The 26,265-nt window shown below is 32.8% G+C and overlaps 3 protein-coding genes across 12 annotated transcripts; 2 read left to right on the top strand and 1 right to left on the bottom strand.

Annotated features, from left to right (window-relative positions):
- Window positions 1-1,179: 1,179 nt before the first annotated feature.
- Window positions 1,180-6,536, top strand: LOC146538556 (inactive peptidyl-prolyl cis-trans isomerase shutdown-like). Of its 2 annotated transcripts, none has more exons than XM_085186740.1 (6): window positions 1,180-1,380; window positions 2,038-2,154; window positions 2,507-2,652; window positions 3,141-3,256; window positions 4,112-4,314; window positions 5,013-6,536. In XM_085186740.1, exons 1-6 carry the CDS (start codon window positions 1,328-1,330, stop codon window positions 5,758-5,760), a joined length of 1,383 nt encoding a protein of 460 aa, XP_085042866.1. In that variant the 5' UTR covers window positions 1,180-1,327; the 3' UTR covers window positions 5,761-6,536. The 2 variants fall into 2 exon arrangements, with proteins under 2 accessions (XP_085042866.1, XP_085042867.1); XM_085186741.1 differs by lacking the exon at window positions 1,180-1,380 and adding an exon at window positions 1,499-1,706.
- Window positions 6,537-7,350: 814 nt separating this feature from the next.
- On the top strand, window positions 7,351-15,624 carry LOC146538555 (lymphotoxin beta receptor inhibitor). 9 transcript variants are annotated; one of them, XM_085186682.1, is made up of 9 exons: window positions 7,352-7,507; window positions 7,634-7,740; window positions 8,929-8,973; window positions 9,295-9,393; window positions 9,851-9,908; window positions 10,144-10,186; window positions 10,498-10,646; window positions 14,126-14,279; window positions 15,463-15,624. In XM_085186682.1, exons 2-8 carry the CDS (start codon window positions 7,642-7,644, stop codon window positions 14,275-14,277), a joined length of 645 nt encoding a protein of 214 aa, XP_085042808.1. In that variant the 5' UTR covers window positions 7,352-7,507; window positions 7,634-7,641; the 3' UTR covers window positions 14,278-14,279; window positions 15,463-15,624. The 9 variants fall into 9 exon arrangements, with proteins under 9 accessions (XP_085042811.1, XP_085042808.1, XP_085042810.1 ...); XM_085186684.1 differs by lacking the exon at window positions 14,126-14,279; XM_085186683.1 differs by lacking the exon at window positions 15,463-15,624 and having other exon boundaries at window positions 14,126-14,282.
- A 170-nt stretch (window positions 15,625-15,794) lies between these two features.
- Window positions 15,795-21,021, bottom strand: nvd (cholesterol 7-desaturase nvd). The gene is made up of 8 exons (XM_085186739.1): window positions 20,752-21,021; window positions 20,059-20,239; window positions 19,445-19,630; window positions 18,798-18,970; window positions 18,391-18,496; window positions 18,150-18,274; window positions 17,505-17,675; window positions 15,795-17,214 (listed from the first exon to the last, which is right to left on the bottom strand). Exons 1-8 carry the CDS (start codon window positions 20,974-20,976, stop codon window positions 17,050-17,052), a joined length of 1,332 nt encoding a protein of 443 aa, XP_085042865.1. The 5' UTR covers window positions 20,977-21,021; the 3' UTR covers window positions 15,795-17,049.
- Window positions 21,022-26,265: the final 5,244 nt, after the last annotated feature.

Genomic DNA, 26,265 nt, shown 5'->3' with positions numbered 1-26,265 from the left:
CGCATCGCGAGCAGTCTCGCAGACGCATCGCACATTGCGAGCAGAGGGTGTGCAGACGCACATCAAGATGCGCAGGAATGCGTCGCACATCGCGAGCTGAGGGCGTGTAGAGGCACACCAAGACGCCCAGGTAAGCGTCGCACATCGCGAGCTGAGCGCGTGCAGAGGCACACCAAGACGCGCAGGAAAGCGTCGCGCATCGCGAGCTGAGGTCGTGCAGAGGCACACCAAGACGCTCAGGTAAGCGTCGCACGTCGCCAGCAGAGGTACACAGAGACGCGCGGGAACGCGTCACTTGTCGTGGGAGCAGAAGCACCTCATAGCGGCACGGCGGCGGCATGAATGTCCTGCAACAGAACCATGAAAGCACCAGCGCGAGCGCTCGAGACACTCTTAGCGCTCGAGTCCCATAACATGGCTTTCAAATGACTTAACCTAACTCGCTAACCGCGACCACGTGTCGTGTCCGGTCGACGTGATTTGTTTTGTGATTTACTTCCAGCATCACCCATATTTAACACTGTATTTCTATATAGGCAATAAATAATTTAAGAAAAGAGAAATGATGAAACTGGTGTTTTATTTGCTTTCACAAAAATAACAAAATTATAAGGTACAAGGATCTGGCCTGATGGGCTTAGATAGGTATCCCACTTCTGAAATTAGGTTTCAGAAGTGAAATATCAAAAGAAAACTATACAACACTATTGTTACAAATACAATCTTATTTATTAAAAATCAAAATAACTATAAACTGAAGTTTAAATAACTAGAAACTTATATAAAACACCAACAACATTCGAAAACACATATAGGTATTTACTCAGTGTTAATTATAGCAGCTCTTTTAACCAATTCTCAATATTTATTAATTAAAACATTTAAATTACTTTATAACTTGCTAATAATGAGCTATTAACAACCTAGTAACAAATCACATCGACTACAACACGTGTAACCTCAAGTATGTGAGGGCCAAATATGTCTTCCCGCTTAAATTAGTAACTTAATAACAAAATGAAAAGAGCGGGATGTCAAAATGACATTGACAGCGACATTGACACATTGCAGTACTATATTTGGCAGTTGACATTTGTAGCACAGAAGTCTCCTAAGTATATTTTTACATATCGAACGATTGATATCGATATCAGTTGATCGACATTTTTATAGTGGCAATATAACATTTTGTTTGCCTTTACCGCCGTAATCCAATCTTATTTCTTGTTTATTTAAATTTTGTTATTTTATTTTAACATTTAAATTTAATTTACCTGATATTGCTGAAAATAATTACGTTTCGATTTAAATAAGAAATAAATAAAAAATGGAGGAAATTTTTAAAGATCCAGTCCAATTTTCAAAAGGTGTTACAATGAAGTAAGTTAAAATAATTTCTATCTTAGTTACCTAACATTCAACATATATAGATTATACTGGGGACTTACCCGCGTCTTTGCCCACTTAAGCTTTTTGTTATTATTATCACTGAAGTATACAAAATAATATAATATAAAATAAATTGTAGCCTATATATTATTCACTCTTTCCTTACAAACTTTCTCATTTGTTGTATGGTAGAATTATTTGCATTTCTCCATTAAAAAAGAAGAAAAAGTAAACCTTAAAGTAAAACCTCTTAGATGGTTACAACATAAATGAGTTGTAACCACAAATAGCAGAATGTCTAAGTAGCTTGATGAATGGTATGGCTTAGTGTTCAGAGCACTTGCACAGGTTACAAGTTCAATTCCAATGTAACAAAATTCAAATTTGTATGTTTTCTAAAACAGGATTTCTTGTTACACCCATGACCATAGCAACAATAATAACTATTTTAAATTCTATTATTATAATATAAATTAAAAATAAACAAATGTGTAAATGCACCTTTATTAACAAAATGTGATTACTTACAAGCTATACAAAGAAAAGAATAACAAAAAAAGTTTTATAAGTAAGAAGTATAGTTAAGAAAAATACCACATTATATTTATTGTCAGATTACATTCATAATATTAATTTATAATATTTCAGAGATCTCTTAAGTGGCATATCAGAATTTCATATTGATACAAATTTAAAGAAGGAAAAAACAGGAGAAATGTTAAATTGTGATGATGACTTGTATCCAGATATGGACAATGATGACAGGTAGCTTTTTTTAGCTCCTCATTGTATCCCCCACATTGTTTTTATAAGCCCATTTTTTAGCTTCACGCTGTATTTTGCACATAGCAGGGCAGGCAGAGGAGTCCTGGGAACCTAGTGCTTAGAAACTGTATTCCACATTCAGAGACTTCAGTTTACCACCTTCTACTAAATTCATAAGGCATTCCATGTTGAAGGGCAGAACTTAAGGCCGCACTTTCCCTTTTTACCAGAGCAAAGAAATGAAAATATTTAATGTTTCATTCCCAAAAATCCCCAGAATCGAACCCACAATCATCTATTATCTGTTTATTGTTGTACTATTTATATATAATTATATATTCAATTTTCTCAGTGACGAAGATGTATACAGTAATTTAGAAACATCAGTAAATGAACTAATGCTGTCATGCCCTGAGTATCATTCATTTGATGATTTAGCAAGTAAAATGATTGATTGTGTGCCCAGCGGTGCAGTGAAAATGATGATTTTAGAAGAAGGTACTGGTGTTCAATTCCTTAGCTGTTTCACATGCCTTTGTGATTACTTTCACGTTTTCGTTTAATACAAGAGTGCACTTTGTATAATTTAGGTAGGGTAGGTTTTGACTATATGTATATCCTTCAAAACTTTTAGGCACTATATTTATATTGTATCGTGATGTTATATTGATCGTGTACACCTTTAAATATTAAAAAATACTGCCCACCCTCATATATGCGTAAGAAGAGCCGGAGAGAAAATAGGACAATCGCTAACAATTATATTAAATACCTAAATGTTCCTAAATAAGTGTGTTCATTCTATGTTGTTGGAAAATCTCTTATAACATATTGATTTTCTCTGATTTGTTATTGTTATTTTTTTTAATAAAGGCATAATATTGCATAAAAGCCGCTTTTCTTCATACATACGATTATCCGGATTTTCTATTATACGAATGCCTAACGAGAATGAGTAATCCGGTTAATCGTGTTTCTTTTTATAGGTTCTGGACCACTAGTACCATCCGATGCGTTAGTGACAATACACTACGCAGCATATTTTGAAAATGCAAAAATCCCCTTTGATTCCACGCTTACTATGAATAATGGTAATCCTATGGTAAGATCATGTGAATATAATAAAAATATTATTTTATTATATTTTAATAATATAATAAAAATATGGCAATATCAATTTATTTTATTATATTATTATAATTGATTAAAAGAATTATTAATACCTATCTCATATAGTGGGAAATTGAAAGATTTTTTAATGCCTTTAAATGCTAACTAGCTGCCAACTAATGTAATAGATTGTGATTGTACCATTGATTTTGAAAAGAGCAACTGTTGAGTTTCTTGCCGGCTCTTCTCAGCAGAACTGCCTTCCGAACCGGTGGTAGCTTTTTGTTCATATGTTCATTCGGCGATTCAAAAGTGCTTATAATAACTTTATTTGAATAAAGAATATTTTGAATTTGAAATCATAATAAATATACATTCGAGTGAGAATTGAACCCAAAACTATTGCGTGCACAATCATATAGGCCTTTCTGTCAATAAAGATTTTTTTTATTGTGAAACCTAAAAATAATTTTTGGATTAACACTTACCTCTAAAAAAGTAAAAGTATCAATGAAAGAATAAGTATAATTAATTATTTCTCCATTTTCTGCTCAAATTCGAGACTTCTTCGTGTCAATGCTTGGAAAATTCTGATCGTATTTACCAGTATTTCGCCATGTTGACTGTGGTATCTGTAGCCTTCGAGACTATTTCCTGCCTTCTACTCGCTTTTTGTTCCTCGCTTTGGTAACAAGTCAAAGCGCGGCATTGAGTTCCACCATTCAACAAAATTGGGCGGCGCGTGGGTTACGGAGTGTCCTAACACTAGATGCCTGTTTAACCTGCTATATTCGGGATACAGTGTGAAGTTGAAGTTTTTTTTATTTCATATTTTATTTCTTCACAGCGTTTAACTCTGGGTCACGGTCGTTTCATCCCTGGACTAGAAATAGGCCTAACCTGCATAAAAGGCCCAAAAGCTAGATTCCTATTATTACTAAAGCCGGAGGTAGCGTGGGGTAAGCATGGCGTTCCGCCCCGCATTAGGCCAGAGATAGCATTGTTTGCTATATGTCTGTACGGTGTTGAGAATACGGGGGCTGGGAGAAGGTGAGAAGGTTTAACTATTTTGTTTATTTTTTTTATTTTTTGTACAAAGCTATAAGTATAAATATTTTGTAAGTCTTTTTGGGTTATGCCGTTTTCCGCACAGGGATGCAGGGTAGGCAGTGGCAACCATAAAACACTCGTTCCCCATTCCGCCGTATTCTGAAGGCAATGCATATTGGGTAGTGGAACTCAACAAACTCAATTAAATATTTAATTTCTTTGAGTGGGAATTGAACCCACAACTGTCGCATTTACAATCATACTTTATGCCCCTGCACCACAACTATTCACACGTCTTAAGGCTAGTCGGCCTCAAGAAGAAATGACGGCAATTTTTGTTTAAAAATCCTTTTTGTAAACCTTATCCATTTCAAATATTGGTTATTTTTAGTTGTTTGCATAAAACATGAACATGTCACTAAGTATCACAAACAACTAACATCTTTATATTTACATAACTGAGAAAAATATATAAAGTGACCCGTTAAAGATATGATTGAGGCAGTAGTGGCGTACTCACACTGTGACTATAAATGCAATGGTTATGGTTTCATTTCCAGCTCAGGAGGATGAATTATTTTAATATTTTCATTTTCTCCCTCTGGTAACAAGACAGCGCAGTTTTATGTTACAGCACGCTCAAAAAGAATAAGAATAAAAAATATAAATATTTTTTTAAATATTGTGTTTTTTTACAGATTCAATAGCCTCCCAATGGAAGAACAAAGAAAATTCGAAGTAACTATAACCACAGTACAATCTATACACAGTAAGGCCAAAAACTTATTTAATAAGAAAAAATATATGGCTGCCATAAGAGAATACCAACAATCCATTTCAATACTAAATATATCACAAACTAATGACGAAAATGAGTTAAATGAACTAAAACTATATAAAATTAAATCTTATACTAATATGGCAATTTGCTATTTTAAAGTAGATAAACCTAAATATACAATAAATACTCTGGAAAGTCTTGATTTTATAACAGATATTGAAAAACATTGTAAAGCGTTATTTTATTATGGACGCGCCTGCGAATCGTTAAGTAGATTCGAAGAAGCAGTAAAATATTATAAAAAAGCGCTAAAATTAGAGCCTAAAAATAAAGAAATCGGTCATAAGCTGGCAACACTAGATAAATATAACAAAACTGGCGATGATAATGTTAAAAAATTGTGGCAAAATGCGTTTAAGTCGGTACCCGAAAATCAAAAAGTTGTGTACAACGTTGACAGTGACTTTCAATGTTATGTCAAAACGTTGTGTCAAGATTTAGCGGGAAATGACGAGTTTGTCAAATTTGATTTGCCGAATGGATTGACTAAAGATGAAATAGAATGTATTAAAGATGTCAGCTCTGAATATGATAATGTTGCTGTCTTGGAAGAAGGAGGAAGAAGGAATAAGAAAATATCAATTGTTAGGAAAGTTATGTCGTAATAGAAAATGAGAATTTTTTTTTCACTTATATTTAGGATTTGAAGTTTGATCCTATATTTCTAGGATAACTTCTATAGGATTGCTTAAGAATATCAGGGTAATAACTTTTACTCTCGTCGCTCGAGAGGAAAAACAGTCTTGATAGGCCCACATTCTGGCAACACTAGAAAAATATAATAAGACTGGGAACGATAATTTCAAAAGGCACAATGCGTTTAAGTCTGCGCCCAATACTAAAAAAGTTGTATACAATGTTGACAGTGAATTTCATATGTAAGAATTTGGCGGAAAATGACGAACTTGTTAATTGATTTGAAAATTAAATAGAATAGAAGCCATGGGAACGTCTGTAAATGCACGGTTGTAAATTCGATTCCTATTCTGTAGAGGGAGTTATTATCATTTCTTCTCTCTGATAAGAAGACAAAACGCGGGATTAAGCTCGGTCACACAACACGTGATGCGTGACTTATACTACCTAGTGTTAAGACACTCCGCAGGCATTGTGCGTTGAATAGCGAAACTTAATGCCGCACTTTGCTTTGTCACCACAGCAAAGAAATGGAAATACTTTATTTTTCGAGTAGGAATCGAACCCATCACCTGTCACGTTTTTAGTGATATGCTTGTGCCGCTGCGCCATGATTGGTAGCTATGCTGAAATTTTTTTGGTGGATATTACTAAAATAGATCATAGGTTACATAATTATACTTTTAACCGTTTTGCTTTGTTTTTGTACATAATAATAAAAATATATTTTGTTATTAAATAAGCATTTGTGTTTTTACTTAATACCTAAATGAAATTAAATATATGTCATTGATTTGCTTATTATTTTTCAAGATCGTGTTTAAGTTTCGCCACTCAATTCGCAACGTTTTGAAAATTCAGGGTAAAGTGTTCCAAGATCTGTTTAATAGTCCTTTAATTATACCTAGCTTAGCGAGCTTAGCTTTATAATATAATATATAAAGCTAAGCTAGCTAAGTTAAGCTATAGCTTTACAATCTAAATGAGTTACAAGATAAAGTAAGTTGCATGAAGATAGAAGAGATTATTAGGAAAATAATTTAATAGTTTACTTAATGATTTTCCTTTTTTTAAATAAAAAAATCTATATAGATAATTAAAAAAATTAAAATGGCTTTGATTATTTTTCTAAATTGAAGATTATTTTAGGACACTGGACAAAGCAAGGAAGGTAGAAAGATCGTGGGAACCTAGTGCACAACATTCCCATTAGAACACTTCTGTTTCGCACTTTATGCCAAATTCTTGATGCAGCGCGTGTTGAATGGTGGAATTCAACGCCATTTTTTCCCTCGTTACCAGACCCAGGAGTGGAGTATTTTAACACTAGGTTCCCAGATACCCTCTGCATTTCCTGCTATAAACGGACAGTACAAGCTAAAAAAAAACAATTATTTTTTTCGCCGAAATATCATTGAAGTCTAGCTAACTATGACATGTTATAAATAGAAAATCTTTTATATTTCCCACAGTACGATATATATATATTTTTTAAACTAAAAATTAATTAAAAAAAAGATAATAATTTACTTAAAAAGTGACATTTCCAAACCACGTAACGCTAAACGGAATGTAAATCACAAAGAGAAATGACATATTGAAGTGACGTGTGATTTCCCAACTTGTTTTTTGAAAACGCTAGCAGAAACAACTTTAGTTTAATCTTTTATAACAATTAGATAAGCTTTTTATCACTATATTACCACGTAGGTAAAGGTAAATTAATTCTCTATGCTTACATATAAAAAGTCTAAACATTATTATTTCAAGCATATGTGTTAACTTTAATTTTAGTTAAAGTTTATAGGAAATTCCTATATATATAAGATTATTAAATTTCAGGTGCCAGTATGTATAAGTTATTAATATTAGCTTCTTTTCTACAATGTGCGCTGTCGCAACAGTACCAGCAGAAAGTTGCACCTGGAGTGCCACCACAAAACTATCAGGTATTTTTTATTCTTTAAATACAATATGTTTGCAGAGAGAATAGTGATAAAAAAATTCTCAACTTAAGGATGTTGTGTATTAAATGGAAAAAATTATGCTGCATTTTGATTCTTTGAATAGGGCTAAAACATATTTAACTTAAAAATTTTCCTCCATGTGAAATTGAATTAGATTAATACAGTTTAAACATGGACATTGCATTTTTCTAACCTAATGCAGTCTAAAATGATCACTTGCCTAGAAGATACCTATTGAGTCAAATTATACCCCCAAAGTGTATGATGAAAAATCTTCCAGTCCATTTTTGTTGAGTCTGTATATTCTATAATTACTTAACACTAACATAAATTAAAGAATTTAAACTGCGTTTAGATACTTCATTTTTATTTTAGATACTTCATGAGAAGGGCATATATGTATATTTAGTATATTTTAATATATAAATTTTCCTTCATTTGGAGTTGTAACTGATTAACATAATTCCATCATGGCCCCTCTATTTATTTTAATAATATAAAATTTTAGTCATACATAGGTATTTTAGAAGTGTTTACTTTTACATTGTAGGAAGTTATATTATTTTGTTTTATCAGCTTCATGGTGTATCCAATGCGGATGCTGGAGGCATTGGGTCTTGAGTGGCAGAACTCAATGCTGTGCTTTGCTTCGACTCCAGAGTGAACAAATGAAAATATAAATTTAAATAAATATTTCATTTGCTTGAGTGGATATTGAACCCACAACTAATTCCATGTAAAATGATACACTTTTGCCCCTGTGTCATGACTGGCCTCGGTCTATAATCGATTATATTATTACTTTTTTCATAATATTTTATTCCTGACTTTCTGTTTTTCTGGGCTAACCTCTGGATCATTTGTTTTGGAACTAATATTGAAAGATAAAGGGGCAACATATAGGCTATTTTTATTTTATCCCAAATTTTCATTGGGTTGGAAATTATGCGGGAAATACTGTGTTTGCCATGCTGTTGCCCGCCTACCTAAATAGATGTGAAATGAATAAACATTTTTCTATTTTTGCGAACCAAATCAAATAGATTCCCAAAAAGCTTAAATTACCTATATATATCTATCCAAATAAATAAGATTGAGGCCTGTTGTGGCGCAGGTTGATAAGCATGCAACTGTAAATGTGACAATTAGTTTTTTCTTTTTTTAATCTAGAATTACCAACCTCCTCCCCCTCCACAACAACAAATGCATCAACAGGTAAGTTATATGTTTAGTTTAATAAAATATAAATAAATAAAATAAAAAAGCCTTTATTGCTGAAGTAAAATTTACATTATTCTTAATCTAAAATAATTTATATGGATGATCAAAGCAAAAGACCCCAAAAACCTCTAACTAAAGCTTTCCTTTTAATTCTATCTACTGTGACACATGTCCATTCTGGTCAAGCTATCTTACAATTTTAAAAAGCTCTCTCGCTCTTTTTTAATTTAAAAAGATAGCTGGACTAGAATGGATACTTGTAACATATATAAATGTAAAAAAATAATAAAATAACAAATTTTTTTTTGTATATAGCCACCTCAACAACAATACCAACAACCGCCGCCCCCACAACAACAATATCAACAGCTGCTTCCCCAACAACAATATCAACAGCAAGTTCCTGTTCAACAGGTTTGTATATTTTTTTTAATTGGCATTTTTCATACTACGTATCGGATATCAATCTACTATATTTGTACCTTGCAAAAAGCTTTATAAATTTTTTATCAGTTATAATTCCTTAATTTTTTTATATTTTTATATTTCTTCATCAAGAATAAAGAGTAAGAATTAAGAATAAATTATGTTTTAGTTTTAGATAGAATTAAGTTTTTAACTGAATTTTTTATTTTATTATTTTTCATTTGTATTTTATTGATTTAAATATTTTTGCTATGTTTTTACGAAACCTTCTCATTTTAACTTATTTTAAAGAAGTTACATTCTAAAGTCAATAATTGCTTTTCTATTTAAAAGTTTATTAAACATTAACAAAATTTACTTATAGTACTATTCAAAATTATATTTATTAATGTCAAATTTGGTTTTTATTGTGTGTATTGTTGAAAATAACAAGATAAATCAACAGGTACCTGTACAGCAAGTTCCTGTTCAAAGTCAACATGGTCATCACGGGGGTCACGGTGGTAAGATTTTAAATTAAAATATAAATTTTTCCACAAAATTGTTATTATTTCGTATATATACATAACTTATTTTGTTTGAAATTTCTATAATTACTGATTTTACTGAAACTGATAATGAAATGACCCTTCAACATTTTATGGTGATTATGAGGAGGTTACTTCGGTCATTTTGATGCATTAATTAGGTCTAGCTAGGTAGATTTTTAAACTTTATTTAAAAATATATATATTACAGATCCTCAACTACTTAATGCCGCTAACATCGCACAAGAAAGAGAGTAAGTTTATTTAATATTATAAATTAAAAAATTTAAAAAAAAAATAGAATTTTATATTTTTGATCTCATATTGTAGATGTATTGATAGATAGAGAGAAACATTGACACAAGAGGACATTTCCAAATTCTCTTTACCCGATGTTACAATTTAAAAATAGTTCATGTTTAATAAAATTTCACACACAAGTCTTCAATTAAAATATTAATTATTATGCGACCTACATTATTATGCTACCTTTGCACATTTAATGTAATGCAGTTTTTCTAATTTATGTTAATATATATTTTTTAATAAAAACACATTGTTTTAGACATATCCAAGAACATATGGACGTACCAATCGATACATCCAAAATGTCGGAACAGGAATTACAATTCCACTATTTCAAAATGCACGATGCTGATAACAATAATAAACTCGACGGCTGTGAATTGATCAAGTCGTTGATACATTGGCACGGTGAGTTTAAAAAAAATAAACCTTTAAGAAAAAGTTAATTTAATAAAAACTGAATATAGTATCTTGAATTATATTGATAAATTAATCAACTTTATTAAATATGCTCAAACATGGGATAATTTAAATTGTGTTTGTATGTGTCTTGGCTTCAATAAGGGTTAATGTCAGCTCTATGTATTTCATATTACTTGAACATTAATTATGTAATTTAATATTCACTTGTCAATATACATATAGCTTTTTATTTTTTTTATGCATATAGCTGCGTAATAGTGTAGGGCGCTTGGACGATACCCAAATGTCGCGGGTTCAAATCCTGCTTTCCAAAATTCAATCTTTATATTACTGTCGACAAATTGAGGCCGCTCGGAAGTTAGCTGTATATGATGACTGGGCAGATTTGATTTTTAATTTTTTTTTATCTGAGTGAACAATGCAAAAGAGAGAGAGTTTAGAGTGGCCACGACTCGTCGACCGTACTTCACTATTTATAATCATATTTCATACATTTCATTTTTTGTCCATTAACTAGAACAAGGTCACAAACAAGAAAATCAGCAAGGATCACCGCCGGTAGGTGAGAAAATATTTAAAGATGATGAACTGATCAATTTAATAGATCCTATATTAAATATGGATGATCACAACCGCGACGGTTATATAGACTACCCCGAATTTATTAGGGCCCAACAGAAAAATATGAATAAGGAGGGGAAATAGTACAATGTTCCTCATTTTTCTTATTTTTTTTGAGATTCGTAGTTTTTATTATGGCAACGCTCATAAAATTTCAATTTAAAAAATACAGTTTTTAATTTTTTTTGTTCCTCATTATATAGAATTTTGTTATTATAACATTTAATTTATAAAATGTATAATTTTATAATTTTTCCTTGTCTCGTGGTAAGGTAATTTTTAAAAGATGACGAATTAATTAATTTAATCGATAAATATGGATTATCACAACTGCGATGGTTATATAGATATAGATTACACCGCATTTATAAGGGCGACACTGATATATAATATTTTTTCAAAATGGGCATTCAAAATTAAATAGGCTAGAGTTATGTATGTAGTTTTTGAAAGTTTTTACGTGACAACTAGTATTTATTGAATTAGATTTTATCAAATTGATTGATGCCATTTTTAAAATCTATAAGCACAAATATTTTTAAAAATTTTATTCTTTTTATTAAATTGAGTGTTGCCATTTAGAAAATCAATAAGCATAGATAAATTTAAACTTTTTGAACTGTATATATTGTTTTTGATGTGGTGTCCTTTTTATCTCTGACTTTTAATAAGAATATCTCGAATTATAAAAGTTTTAACACTTGCGCTTTAAATTATTTTTAATGTTTTTCTTTGACTGTTTTTATAAAAAAAAATTATGTATCTTCCGTCCTTTTTGTTGTTTGTATTATATTAAGAATCTCTTTCTTACTTGAAAACTATAAATATTTCCTTATTATGGTCACAATTTTTATATTTCTTATAAAAAAGACCGTCTTTGCATATTCAATAATAATGTTATAAATATTTCTTTTTACTCAAAAACATTTAAAAGACATATTTTATATCTGTCATTATAAAGAAAAAACTCATGTTTTTTACATTTTATAATAATACTTTAATATATATGTATATATTTTATACAACTTGTTTGTCAATGTGTGTATGTTTTGTACACATAAAAAAATAAAAATCATCATTTTTATAATAAAAAACAATAGAAAACAATAGAATAGAAAAATGTTGCCAGTATATATTTAATTTTTATGCATTCAAGCATATAGCAATGAAGGCAGACAGAACTTAAAAAGTGGAAAATGGTCTACGCTTTTTAATATAAAAATGATGCTTTTTAATTTATGTGTATGGGTTATGGTTGTATAGTATGTTTGTATGAATTGTTGAAATGTAATAAATTTATATGAAAATTTTCTTGTTTTATTGCTTTCTTGTTTGTCCGTCCGAGTTTAAATATGGGGAATAAAGAGGAGAATGGTAGTATTATTATTATATGAAATTATAATTATATAATATAACACGAGTTGGATATTATTAAAGTTTTAAATTTGAAAGAAGAAGGATTACTTTTTACCACATTATTGCAGAGAAAATTAGTTTGTTTGCTTTGTAGTTCTCCGCTTTCTGCTAGCTTTCTGAAGAATAGAAATATAAACGAGGACTGTCGCAAGGTGCAAGGGCACATGGTGACGCAGGGATTAAAAATGTGACTGCAGACACGGCTGGTTGTGGGTTGGATCCCAGCTCGTAAAAATCTAAACACATAAAATATTCCACAAAATATTATATGACACACGAACACGAAGGTGTAAGTTGTCTAAATAAAAAAGAGAATAGTAGTAGTTTGTATACATTGTTAAAGCAAGTATATACCATACTGGCGACTCAAACGGGGTGTCGCCCGCTAATTGGAACAAACATCCATCCTCATAAACTTTCACATTTCTAATATTAGTACGATTTTGATTTTTGAAGATTGCTTAAAAAATGTAAAGATTTTCGTATTATATTTATGTTATGTTTAAATAAATCCCACAAAAACTGGGAATTTGTGCCAAATGTGCTGTCGAGAAACCCTTATAAGACTGGGGTAAGTTTTTCAATGTTTCTTTATTATGCTTAGAAAAAAAAACAAAAATATATTCCTTTATTTGTCATCGTTAGCGTCATTAAGTTGGCATGACTTTGAAAGATAGTGGTGTGTTAATCACATTCGACAGAGGAAAGTTTATATTTATAAAACGTATGTATGCATATTGAGGCCTTCGTGGCGCAGCGGCAGAACGTCTGTGAACTTAACAGTTGTGAGTTCGATTCTCACCCGAAGTAATTAATTATTTTTAAGTCAATTTGCAAATAGTGTGTTGTACAACGATGATGAATGAATTGCAACATGTAAGGACAATGCAAAATATAACCAGAAGCTAAAGAGGAAAAATCATTAAAATAAAATATATAAATATTTCGTCACTCTACTTAAATCAATGAAGTATTTAAATCTTAGGTGACACCACTAAGCATATAATATTATACGTGTTTAGGGTATAATCAGGTTTTATTTAAAAATAACCAGGTTTTGATGTAAATTAGTGTAAAATAGACTAGATTCTTACACTCTTAAGCCACCGGTAACACATCATAAGAGTGTAAACCTGCTAAATCCGATTGTAGTTACATACACGTACATTTTTATACCATTCGAAAGTGAAAATAAAAATAATTTCAATCTGTGTATTATTTTATATAGGAGAGAATACAAATAAATTTTATTACAAAAATGATTGCTTGATTGCTTGGCTGTTAGTAGGTTTACACTATAAGCTATACTTACTGCTTCTATTATTCTCTAATTCTATTTCACATTGTTCATTACTTTTTTATTATCAAACAATGCTATTATTATGTATATTCAAGCAGTTTTTACATAATTAACTTAACAATTTCAGACCAAACCGGAGGATCTAATCTAGTTTATAAAGACGCTCAGCTCGAGGCTTTGTTGGAACAAGCATTCAAACACACAGATTTGAATAACGACGGCTACATCGATTATTTGGAGTATCGAGTCAATATGTTGAAGGCGAAATTAAAAAAATAATTGTATTTATTTGTTAAAAATATCTATTAAGAATTAATAATAAAATTTTCATGGGTTTACCGGGTATTTTATAATATTATTTTATGGGTAAATATAAAATTTTTCATCTAATTGCCTTCGCGATCAGTGATGGCCACGTGCGATTAATGAAGATAATTAGCTCATATTTGAGTGACTTCAAAGTCAGCTTCATGCTGATTCTCGCACACAGCAGGCTAGGCAGAGGGAACCTCATTAGGTGCCCTGGTGTTAAGACAATCTGTTCCCCACTTTCCATTGATTTTTTAATACATTGTATAACTCAAGGCCAGGCTCAATGCAGGCGCAGGCTCACACAGTGTGACTGTAAGTGCAACAGGTTGTGGGTTCGATTCCCACTTAATTAAATGAAATATTTAACATTTTCATTTCTTCATTCTTTTGTCGAGACTAAGCGGGGTTTTGAATTCCGCCACTCAACACATAATGCCTTTAGAATGTCGGAGAGTGGGGTAAGGAGTGACTTAATAGGGAATGGTGAGTTACTACACTAGATTTTCCGTATTCCTTCTGGCTACCCTGCTATGTGCGGAATATAGCGTATAGCTATAAAAAAACTATATAAATTTAGAGTAATAAATTTTATATAAATATAAAAAAAATGTTATTATTTCCACCCTTACTTAGTGTAAAGTAATTTTTATTTAATATCTTTTGAAAAATTTTGTCAAAGAATCAATTTTCTAATTAATTAATTCTTTCTCTTTTAAAGTTAAATAAAAGGTTAACAAAGAGGGAAATGTAATAAAACGAATTTAAAATTTATTTATTATCATATACTATGTACCTAATATATGTTTTTCTCACCAAATTCATACATTTACGCATCAATTTTTTACTGGAAGATATTAATATCCATTGGAGACCAGAGGCTGTCATCAAACGCTACGGTTTTGGGTTCACTTTCTACTTTCGGAATAGAAATATTTAATTTTCATTTACCCGGTTTGGTAATCAGGCAAAGCGCTAACCTAACACAAGGTTCCCAGGTTCCTTTTGCCTAGCCTGTTATGTTCGGGATACTGTGTCAAGTTCAACTTTAATCATTTTTTTATCTTTTTTAAACATCTCTTGTCTTCGAATACGATCGTCGTCTTTTCGTCATCTTCTCCTTCTCTTATATTAATATTTTTTTCAATATTGCAGACGCAGATGGTAACGAACTCGGAGCCCCAAATAAATATAATGATGAAGAATTATCACAAACTATTGATGAAGCTTTGAAGAAAGCTGATTTGAATAACGACGGTTTCATTGATTATGCTGAATATAAATCGATTACGGAACAATAAATTCATTTTATATATATATTTTTTGTTTTCTTTCGACCTCTCCGTTAAATTTTTATTAGTTAATGTGTTCTAAATTTGTATTTGCATTATAATTCTTATTATCTTTCTATTGAAATAAAATAAGAAATATGGTACACAATATTTATATTTAAAAGTAATAATTTCACAATACACAATATGGCAACACTTATACAATATGTCTTTACTCTAAAAAATACATTTTTTTCCAAGTTCCTGTTTACTTACCTGACAGATAATTGTTCTCATCATTTTCTTTTTAGAAAACAGAAAAGAATAACAATCTAGATATCTATATATTCTATATTATATTATACGCTTCGTCGCTAACTACTTTATTAGAGTTGACTATAATTGCGTTGCGTTTAGCGTTGAGTCATTATAAGCCTAGTAATAAAATATGTTCATTGAAGAAATAGGGAAAGTCTCTCTTTTAGTAGGTCTCTCTTTTTTTTGTAAAGAAAGGCCAGTAGGCCAGTTTATTTTTAGAAAGGTAAGTGGTCTCTCATATCTCTCTCCGTCTGTATTAGACACTCGCAGTCACAGGCTTGGTTATCACTCCCCTATACTATGAATAATAATTATGATTTAGTCCTCTCACTCCCAAATCCACTTACGAGAACATGCCAAATTTCAACTATTTAAGTCCAGTGATTTGTCTGTTTTTCGTTTTTCGGACGTATTTCGTTTGTGTAGCGGAGCTTGACGCCGCGCTTTACCTCGTTATCAGAGCGAGGAAATGAAAATATTAATCGAACCCACAACCATCGCTCTTACAGTTGAACGCTCGTGCCTCTGGGCCAAGATAGCCACATAAATGTAGCTGGCATGGCGCAGTTTCTGTGCCTATTAGTATAAAAAAATCTTTCAACGCACATGAACTTAAAATTTGGCATACAGATACATAGATAGATTAGGAAGTTTAAGAGTCCATTTAACATGCGAATGGAGAAAAAACGACATTTTCCATTTTACATCTTAAAAGCCACTCGAAGAATATTGCGGAATAGTTACTTGAAAATTGTAATATTAATTAACGCGTCTTCTAATACTGCTATATTTTTTTCTTAAATTCCAATATAATAAATATCTGTCTGATAAGTTAACTAGAAGTTATCGCACATAAGTCTACCTAAGACTTTAATAATAATGATTATATATACATTTTATTTGTGATGTTATCGCTAACACAACACTGCCCTCAAAACTGTTGATCACCTCTCTCTCTTCAATTAAGAGATATTGTTTTTTTAATTACGGAACTTAACGCCGGGCTATGTCTGGCCAGATCAAAGGGATAAATATATCTTCACCAATACAATCGGTTCTCCAAGCTGTTTTTTGAAGTCGGAACAAATCGTAACACACATTTTCCATTCTTTTTAACAGTTAATCCTGAAATCTACTAACATTAAGTGATAAACTACCAGTCTAAAGGATTTTGTAGGGCATTCTTCAAAGATACACTATTTTCGCTATAGAACTGATTGAACCACGCTCTATACGTACGAATAGTTTTATCGGTTTTGGCGTAGGCTGGTGAACTGACATATTTTTTATTATTCCAAATAGTAACGTCCCTTTGAAACTGAAAGAGAGAAAAGATGGACTTAACAGAGAATATAAAAATTTATTTAATTTATTAGAGGCATTCCCAATTTTGGAGCCTTTCCGCGTTGAGTTCCGCAACTCAACCCGCATTGCCTCCAGAATTCAGCGGAAAGTGGAGTGTCTTAACACTAGGTTCACTCTGCTTACCCTGCGGAGTGCGGTATACAGCGTGAAGCTCAGTCAGATTACAAAAGGTATAAGTTGAAATCCGGCTACATACAAACGTTGAACACAGTACATCACTAGTTTACTCGATATTCAACATACCTGATAAGCTTCCATAATAACCATAGCAGCGCCAAGCACAGCACTATACCAGGGGGCATACACTCTATGTACAACTTTCTGCAGTAACGGCCCCATAGGAGTGACTGATTGAGATATCATGATAGGACCTAGAGGGGAATCGAAATTGAGACGTACGTGTGCTGGGCCTATCTGAAAACAAAGGCAGCTGGTGAAATAATTGTATAAAGAAATTAATCTATGTTTTTTTTTGTTTGTTTGTACATACTTATCTCCCAAATTAAAGAATGGATTGTTTGTGTAATTATTTGGGGTTGTTACAGTATATAATAATAAACTATGTATTTTTAATTAGAAAAGGTTGTACATGTCCCTGATGAAGAATCCCTAAAGAAAGAAAGAGTCCCCAAAAATTCTGCAGAAAGTGGGAAAACGGAGAGTCTTAACACTAGATTCCCTCTGCCTACTCTGCTGTATGCGGGATACAGCGCAAAGTTGTTTTTTTTTAAATAAAATAACCAAGAATATTTTTCACATATGACACTTTCTAAGTGCTCAAGTATAGTGAGTTACAACGAAAATAGTGACGTAATGTATAATACTCATATAGCCTTCCTTCATGATACTTCTTATAAAAAGGAAGAGTTAAGTTTTAACAAAACAAACCTGATGGACGACCACGTTCGTGGGGAACAGGTTCATTTTCATGATGATATAATTGTGAACTATTTTGATGACTGCCACGTGGTCTTCTTTGTCTTTTGACCATTGAGCTTCCCATGTGTGGCGTCCTAAAATAAAATATAGGTGTATTAGCTTCACGTTATTGCCATTTCTCAGCACTGGTAATTTTTTTTTTTGTAATTAGAAATAATTATATTAATTGTAATTTATGAACTGTACTTACCGATAAAATTATTCAATATAGGATATTTGTGCCCAATATCAGTTAATAAGGAGACAGTGTGTACAGCATTCAAATGTGCGACGTCAGCTCCATTCTCTGGTATTTCCTAAAAAAAAAACACATGATAATTATAAATCAATTAACAGCAATTATAAACGAACAGATGGAACCTGGGAACCAACTGTTAAGATACTCTATTTCCATTAAGACACTTCCGTTCTCCACTATATATAAAAAATATGAAATATTTAATTTCCCTGAGGAAGAATAAAACCCACTAACGTCGTATTTACAGTCCTACCTTGTGATACCGAGACCACAAATAAACAGCAGGACAAAAGTAAAAATGGAGTGTCCTAACACTCTGTCCTTGTACAATAATTTAAACATTCTGATAAAAACCTCACCTGAATATGTGCGTTTACTGTAAATTCGTTTCTACCCCTGTACCCCCAATTCTTGGATTCTTCAGACTCTTCCACCTTCCAGTGAGGTGGTAAACCGTCCACGTGGTACCAGATCCAAACAGCTCCATCTACCTCCATTGAAGGGTAAGTTTTGATAGTAATGCCTTTTGGTACTAAAATAATCAAATACTTATATCAAAAAATACTTTTACTACAATGTTAGAGGCCGCCGAGTCGTAGTAGGATAACGTCTGATTGTAAGCGAGGTGGTTGTGGATTCAATTCCCACTTAGGACAATGATTGTAACTTAATATTATTTGTTTCACACGTACACGAATTTCCATCGTACCAATTTTGAAAATGAAGAGTACTTTTTTGTTTTATAGCTTTATGCTTTATCACGCACATAGCAGGCTAGGCGGAAGAAAACTAGCGTTAAGTCATTCCTTACACCACCATTCCCCCAATTTTGAAGTGAAATTCTTCGCCCCGGTTGTGAATCGAACTCACAACCGTCGCGTACAGTCAGATGTTGTCCCATTTCGCCGTGACGGTCCCAAATATAATATTATATTTAGATATTTTCAATGTATCACATTATTCTTATGCTTATTTACATAAAAAGTAATTAAATGCAATAACTAACCTGAATCTGCCCCAGGAATAGTAACACAATTGCCATCAGCCCCAAATTTCCACTGATGGAAAGGGCATTCTATACAATTCCCACAAACAGTGCCCCCGATAGCTAAATTAGCACCCAAATGTGGGCAATAGGCGTCCACTATCCTCGCAATACCGTCTTCTCCTCTGTAGACGCAGAGATTTAAACCTGGGACAAGCATTTTAGGATTTAATGGGTTAATATCAATTGAGGTCGTCGTAGGGCAGGGGTCTAATTGTGCGACTATTAACGTGTCGGTTGTAGCTTGGATTCCCACTCATTAGATTGAAATATCTATTATTGTCCTTTCTTTGCTCTAATCAAGACAAAGTGCGCTGCTGAGTTCCGCTACTCAAACACACACAATGCGTGGAGAGTTTGGTGAAAAGTGGGGATCAGAAGTGTCTTAATGGGAACATAGTACCTTTCCACATCCTAACTCGAGGGAATGTTCGTTTTTCATTTATTTTCATTTCCCCGATCTGGGTAGACAAAGCGCAATATTTCCAATTTGGATTGGAGAACGGAGTGTCTTAACACTAGGTACCCTCTGCCTACCCCGCTATGGGAGTAAAGGCGTGAACTCAAAAACTTACCCAAAGCGTCAACAGGCATAACAGATCCAATTTTCAACTCTCTGCTTTCCGATAATGCGAACCAGCCATTTGGGAATGGTGAAGGCAGTTTACTACCAAGTTTCCTAATTTTTCGCGCTTGTATTATATGCAGTGTTCGATCTTTGCGGGGTAGGTGTTCGAATCCAACTTCTGATAGTTCCTTAAAATATATAGGTATATATTTTATTTTCATACAAATGTGCAGAAATGAGGCTATTGTAGTAAAATTGGCGCTGGTGAGCATCATTACGCCTTTTCCTCCAGGACATTTTTTTATCAGGGTATTTTTTTAGCTTTACCCTGTCCCGCAAATGACAGGGTAGGCTAAGAGAAGTTTCGACGAATTCTGGAGGTATTGTGTATTGAGCAGTGGAACTTTTTAGAATATCGTGTAATATCTCAAAAATGCAGTCGAAATGTCTTGACTCTAATTAATAATTAGGTCTGTCAATTCGCAGAAACACAAACGTGCGTTTTTAAACGCGACAGGTTGTGTGTTCGATTCCCACTCATATGTGTATATTTTCATTTACTCACTCTGGCTAACGAGGCAAACCGCACCTTTGAGATCCGTCACTCAATGTCTCCAGGATTCTGCGGAAAGTGGAGAACAGAAACGTATGAAGCTAAAAAAATAATATATTACATTACTATTAGTCAATTATTACTCACCTTCACATATAATACTGGACTCAAATACGATTTATATAAAACATAAACAATTAACAAAACTAATGAAAAAATTATAAACGAGCAAAAATGCTTAGTAACTATGTCAAAAACGCTTATAATAAAAAAAAACATAGAATTTAAAATTGCCAAAATGTCATTTCTCAAAAGTTTTGTATCTGTGATGTGTATTTCGTTTTTTGTAAAAAAATCTTTGTTCGACGCCATTTTTGTTCTTGTTTTTTATTCTATCTAAGTTTATGTCAGCATTTTTTCTTTCTGTGAACAAAAGTGCTAATAGAATATTCTAAACAATAATAAATTAGAAGAGGTGTCTCTGGAATTTTATTATTATTTTTAGCTTTACGCTGTATCCCGCATATAGCAGGGTAGGCAGTGGGAGAATAATGTTAAGACACTCCGTTCCCTACGCACGGCACATGGGCGCTTCTAGAAATATTTCCCAGGGGGTGCCCTGACTTTAGCTTTTAATTAAGCTTTTCGTGTAAATTGGTTTTTAATTTGAAAGGTTTCATTTTTTTTCTAAAAATTCTGGAGTGAGGACCGCCCCACTCCCCCATTTATATGTCCATAGTATCGAGAGCCCGAGACATCGATCATGGATGACGGAACTCAACGACGTGCTTTGTCTTGGTTACCAGAAGCTAAGAAAATAATTCTCATCCGCAAGTGGGACTAGACAGTCAGACAGCCTCAATACATTTTATTATAATTACTCCTTTACTAAACACGCGTAGTTCAAATTTGCTGACATAGCAAGGTCAAGTAATATGACAATTTGTAGTAATATAAAACCTTCTAGGCATTTCTTGGAATTTGTGGTTCAATTCGAAGAAATAATGTAAAATGATCTATTCATACATATGTACGTATATCTAGGTCATCGTGCCCCAGTGGAGCAGTGTGTGACTGTAAACACGACGGTTGTGGGTTCGATTCTCAATCAGGGGAGTGAAGTATTATGATCTTCTCATTTTGGTAACAAGACCAAGCGCGGCGTTTAGCTCAGCCACTAAGCACACAATGTCAAACGAAAATTGAGCGTTGTGTAGGAAATATATTACGGGTACAACGTGAAGTTGCCAAAGAGGACTTGTATAAAATATTTTTTTAAAACATATCTATTTTTAAATGGTAACAGAGTGTCTTGACATTAGATTCCCGGGTTTCCTAACTTACTACGAGCGGGGAACAGCGTGAAGCTAACAAAAAAGTAAAATATCTAAACAACAAAAATCGACATCTTCAATTACAACTGGATCTTATAATCAGAATTCATAGATTGATCTAGTTAGGTTAAGATAGGTTTCAAGAACATCTGTAATGCTGGACCCTTAAACCTTCACCTTTCGTCGCAAGTCCCAGCTAGTACTCCAAGCTTTTGACGTGATAAGCACACGATTAATCCATGGAATTAAGATGGCGGAACCTAACGCCGCCGCTAACATATATTATAAATATAATTATATTATACTCAATTAGGATATGCACTCTTAAATAACCTGCATTTATATAATTACTAAACATAAAACAAACTTAACGAACGCAATTAGATTATTATCTCATTATTCTGTATAATACATATATTTAACATTTTACAAGATTATCTATTGAGATATTTTAATATATCTATTTATATATTATATATGTCAAATTATACATACTTTTATATAAATATTATAAAAATGAACTGTTTGTGTGGTTGTACGCGCTAATCTCAGGACTTTAAAAAGCAGAAATTGAAAAATTATATGGCTTTCCTCGATAAATGGATAATGCGTTATCCTACACAAAAAATATTTTTTAATTCCAACCAGCACTACTTGACATTAGGGTGTTTAATAAAACAAATTCTATAGCTTCGGAGATAACTTAAGTTAAGGCACTCTGTCCCTCAACTTCTGTTCGATTTCGAAATATTACTTATTGACTATCGTAACTCAACGCCGCGCCTTGTCTTACTTAATGTTTAATACGAAAAAGTAAACATAACTTACTGTAAATAATAATCACTGTAAACAAGTCACTTGTTGCAAAGCTCGAAATATACTGACCGTCTTAGAAACGGTCCGACCGTTTTTAAGTTAAACACTATATTTAATTCATGACTTCAAGAAAAAAAGCTAAAAAGAATGGTAATAATTTTTTTCAATTTATCTATTTGTAAACAATGTATATTCATTTTGAGGCAGATTCATGTGGCGCAGTGCGGGAAACCGCGTGAAGCTGGTTGTTTTATTTGAATTTAAACCTAAAACCATCGCATACCATCCTAGTTGCCACAGTTTTTGCTGTATGTATGGGATACTATATATAGCAGGGTAAGCTAAGGGAACCTGGGAACCAAGTGTTAAGACTCCTAGTTGGAGCCACATTCCGTGGTTCATTATGTGTTGACTGGCGTATCTCATTGCTAAAGCGAAAAAATGAAAACATTAACTTTTGTTCCTAACTCTAACTCTGTTAAGTACATAAAAGGTAGCGTTAAACTCCGCTGTTCAACGAAAAATTACTTTGAAATTGGGCGTTGCGTAACCATGAAATGTCTTAACACTATATTCCCTCTGTTAATCCTGCTATTTGCGGATGAGATGGGCAGCGTGAAGCTAATTAATTTATTTCTTTTAATTGGGATTGAACCTATGTCCATTGTCAAACAATTTCGCACTCTACTACTTTTAATATTTAGTGACTAAATAAAAAATACCATTAACTATAAATAATATTATAAGCAAAAAATCACATATAGTAATGTTTACTTCCTCGTGTCAAATGATATTTGCATAGTACAGGGGGTGGTAAACGATTTTCTATTTTTTAGGAATTTAGTTTTGCGCTTGCGAGTACAATTCCCATTCGAAAGAAGGATTTTTTTCATTCCGACGCTCCAATGACAAAACACAATGTTGAGTGATTGAAACTAAAAGAAGTCTATTTTTAATATTTTTTATTGATACATCACACAATGAAGTTCCAGGTTGAGGCCGTCGTAGTACAGGGAAACAAACGAGCGTGTAAGCGCTTCCCACTCGAGCCAATGAAACATGTAATATTCCCGCTTGCTCGTTCTAATAACGAGGCAAAACGTGGCGTTCAGTTCCACCACTCAACACGTGATGTCCCACAGATTCAGTAGAAGGTGGGGAACGGAAGTATCTAAATACATACAAAGTTCTTTGTCCACAATGTACGAAATTTGTTTTATTCAACCTATTGGGATTTAGAACGCTACCTCCTAGACTTTAAAAGTGATAATAAGATAATTTGTAATGAATCTACAACTTGGAGCTAATTAGTGTATTTTTTTCCTTTTTTCTCTGCTTGTTTTAAAGATGAATAGATGCTTTAGAATTTTGGTAACATTAATAAATAAAAACTTATATAATATATTATGTAAATATTGTTTTATTTTTCTAAGCTATTAGTTTTTTCCAAATTCATCTTAAATAACTCTTTTTTTAGTTCTTATAAGTCGCTCACAATCTTACTAGCGTGGACATTAAGGCATACAGCGGAAAAACCGTTTTTTTCCCGTTCCCGTTAGTGTTTTCCGTTTGTGCAACTCTAAACTCCTAAATCTACCTACGTGCCAATTTCAACGGTCTAAGTGTGTGCGTCGTCTGTTAGTTGTCAGTAACGTAAGAATCAAGACATTTTCGAATTATTCAGACTATCTTGACTTTCCGTGTCCTAGAAATCTTATGTTAAAACACTCTGTTTCTTATTTAGACAGTTCCATTCCCCATATCCGCCGAATTCTTGATATTGCCCTTGAATGTGAAATGCCGGAACTCAACGCCGCGCTTTGCCTCGTTACTAGAGCGAGAAAATAAAAATATTCAATATTTCACTTCTCCGAATGTGAATCGAACCCACAACCGTCGCGTTTACAGTGATATACTTGAGTCCCTGTATTGTTAAATTATATAAAAATTGAATTCATGTACTTCCGGAGATTAGCGCGTTCAACGAAACCATATTTTCTGCTTTACACTACTAGGTATTTTTTTTAACTTGACAATGTTTTACATATGGCAAGATAGGCAATGGTACTCTTGTGCTAAGACCCGCTGTTCACTACATTCCGCCCAATTTTTCTAGTGAAAAAACACAATGCCGCGATTTGTCTTGTCTTGACCACAGAAGTGAAAGAAGCCGTTTCCCTGAAAGGGAGTCTAATCCGCAAGCATAACATCAAGTTTGCAGTGTAATGATATGCCGTTGCGCCATTATGGCTCCTAGTATAGAAGTCTTAGTATAGAAGTAGATATAAAATATCCATAAGTACCTATTTTTCTGCGCAAGCGCACTCCAAACGTAAAGGCAAAACAATTTAAACAGAACGACAAAACAAAGTATGTAATATCATGAATTTTGATCATTTTGTATCCCCCGAGCATCTGTTAACGAATATTAAATCTAACTGTCCGTCAGTTTATATATTTATATATTTGACACTGTTTTTGTAGACCGTTACCGGCGCCGCCATGTTGGAGTGCGGATACTCGCTGTATAATATTTTTTGAATTTATTAAATCATTTATTTCCTTATAAATTCCAATTTGGCGGTCTGCTGAATTAAAGTTGTGCTTTTTTGTCATAAACAATAATGACGTGACTTATCAAAAATCGACGTGTAAACTTATTGGAACTCATTAAATTAATTTTTGATGGTCATCATCGTAGCTGAGTTGGTCTTGATTTCACCTACAAAAATATAATCACGCGGACACGCATACCTACCTACTTCCAAACGCTTAAAAAACAAAGCTTTGATAAGTCTGATTCAGCTAAGACTGTAACAAGTAAATTCTAAGATAACGCGTCCTACACTATAGTAAATTTAAGTAACAGTTGTGTAGAGAAATTATTATATTTAAACATCTTGTATCGCATAGAAAAAGAAACGAAATATTGTACCGCGCTGGAGAGCCTAAAAAACGACACATTTAAGGAACACAAGAGCGTACGGATTAACAATTCCTAATAAAAATGTCTTGTTACTGCAAAAAAAAATATTGCGATAGTAAAAATGCAAAACTTCGTCTGGGCGCAGGGGCACAGGCGTGCGATTGTAAACGCTAGGGTTGTTTATAGGTTCGATTCATGCTTGTGGAAATGTATCTTAATTATTTTCTTTTTTTGCGATCTGGAAATAAGCCAAAGCACGGCGTTGAATTTCACCATTCAACACGCATTGCCTCGAGAATTTCTTGGAAAGTGGAGAACGAAGTTTTTAATACTGAGTTTCCACCTTCTGTCTGTCTACCCAGTTTTGTGCGGATTCTAGCCTGATACTAAAAAAAAACAAAAACTCGAAGCTTGTAAGCTGTCTCCTTCTCTATCTATACCTTATATTAATAAAATCGGTAAAATGTGAGTCGGACTGGAGAGCACACGAAGGAGATTGTACAGTAAAAAAGAAGAAAATGTGGATTGTAAGACAAATTAAAAATTATTCGCTTGATACCTCCTCGCGATCCCAAAATGGTGTTC

Source organism: Heliconius melpomene, chromosome 6, assembly GCF_056956725.1.
Source record: "Heliconius melpomene rosina isolate 202511_hmr_F chromosome 6, ASM5695672v1, whole genome shotgun sequence".
NCBI lineage: Eukaryota > Metazoa > Arthropoda > Insecta > Lepidoptera > Nymphalidae > Heliconius > Heliconius melpomene.
This window is presented reverse-complemented; position numbering and strand designations above follow the sequence as displayed.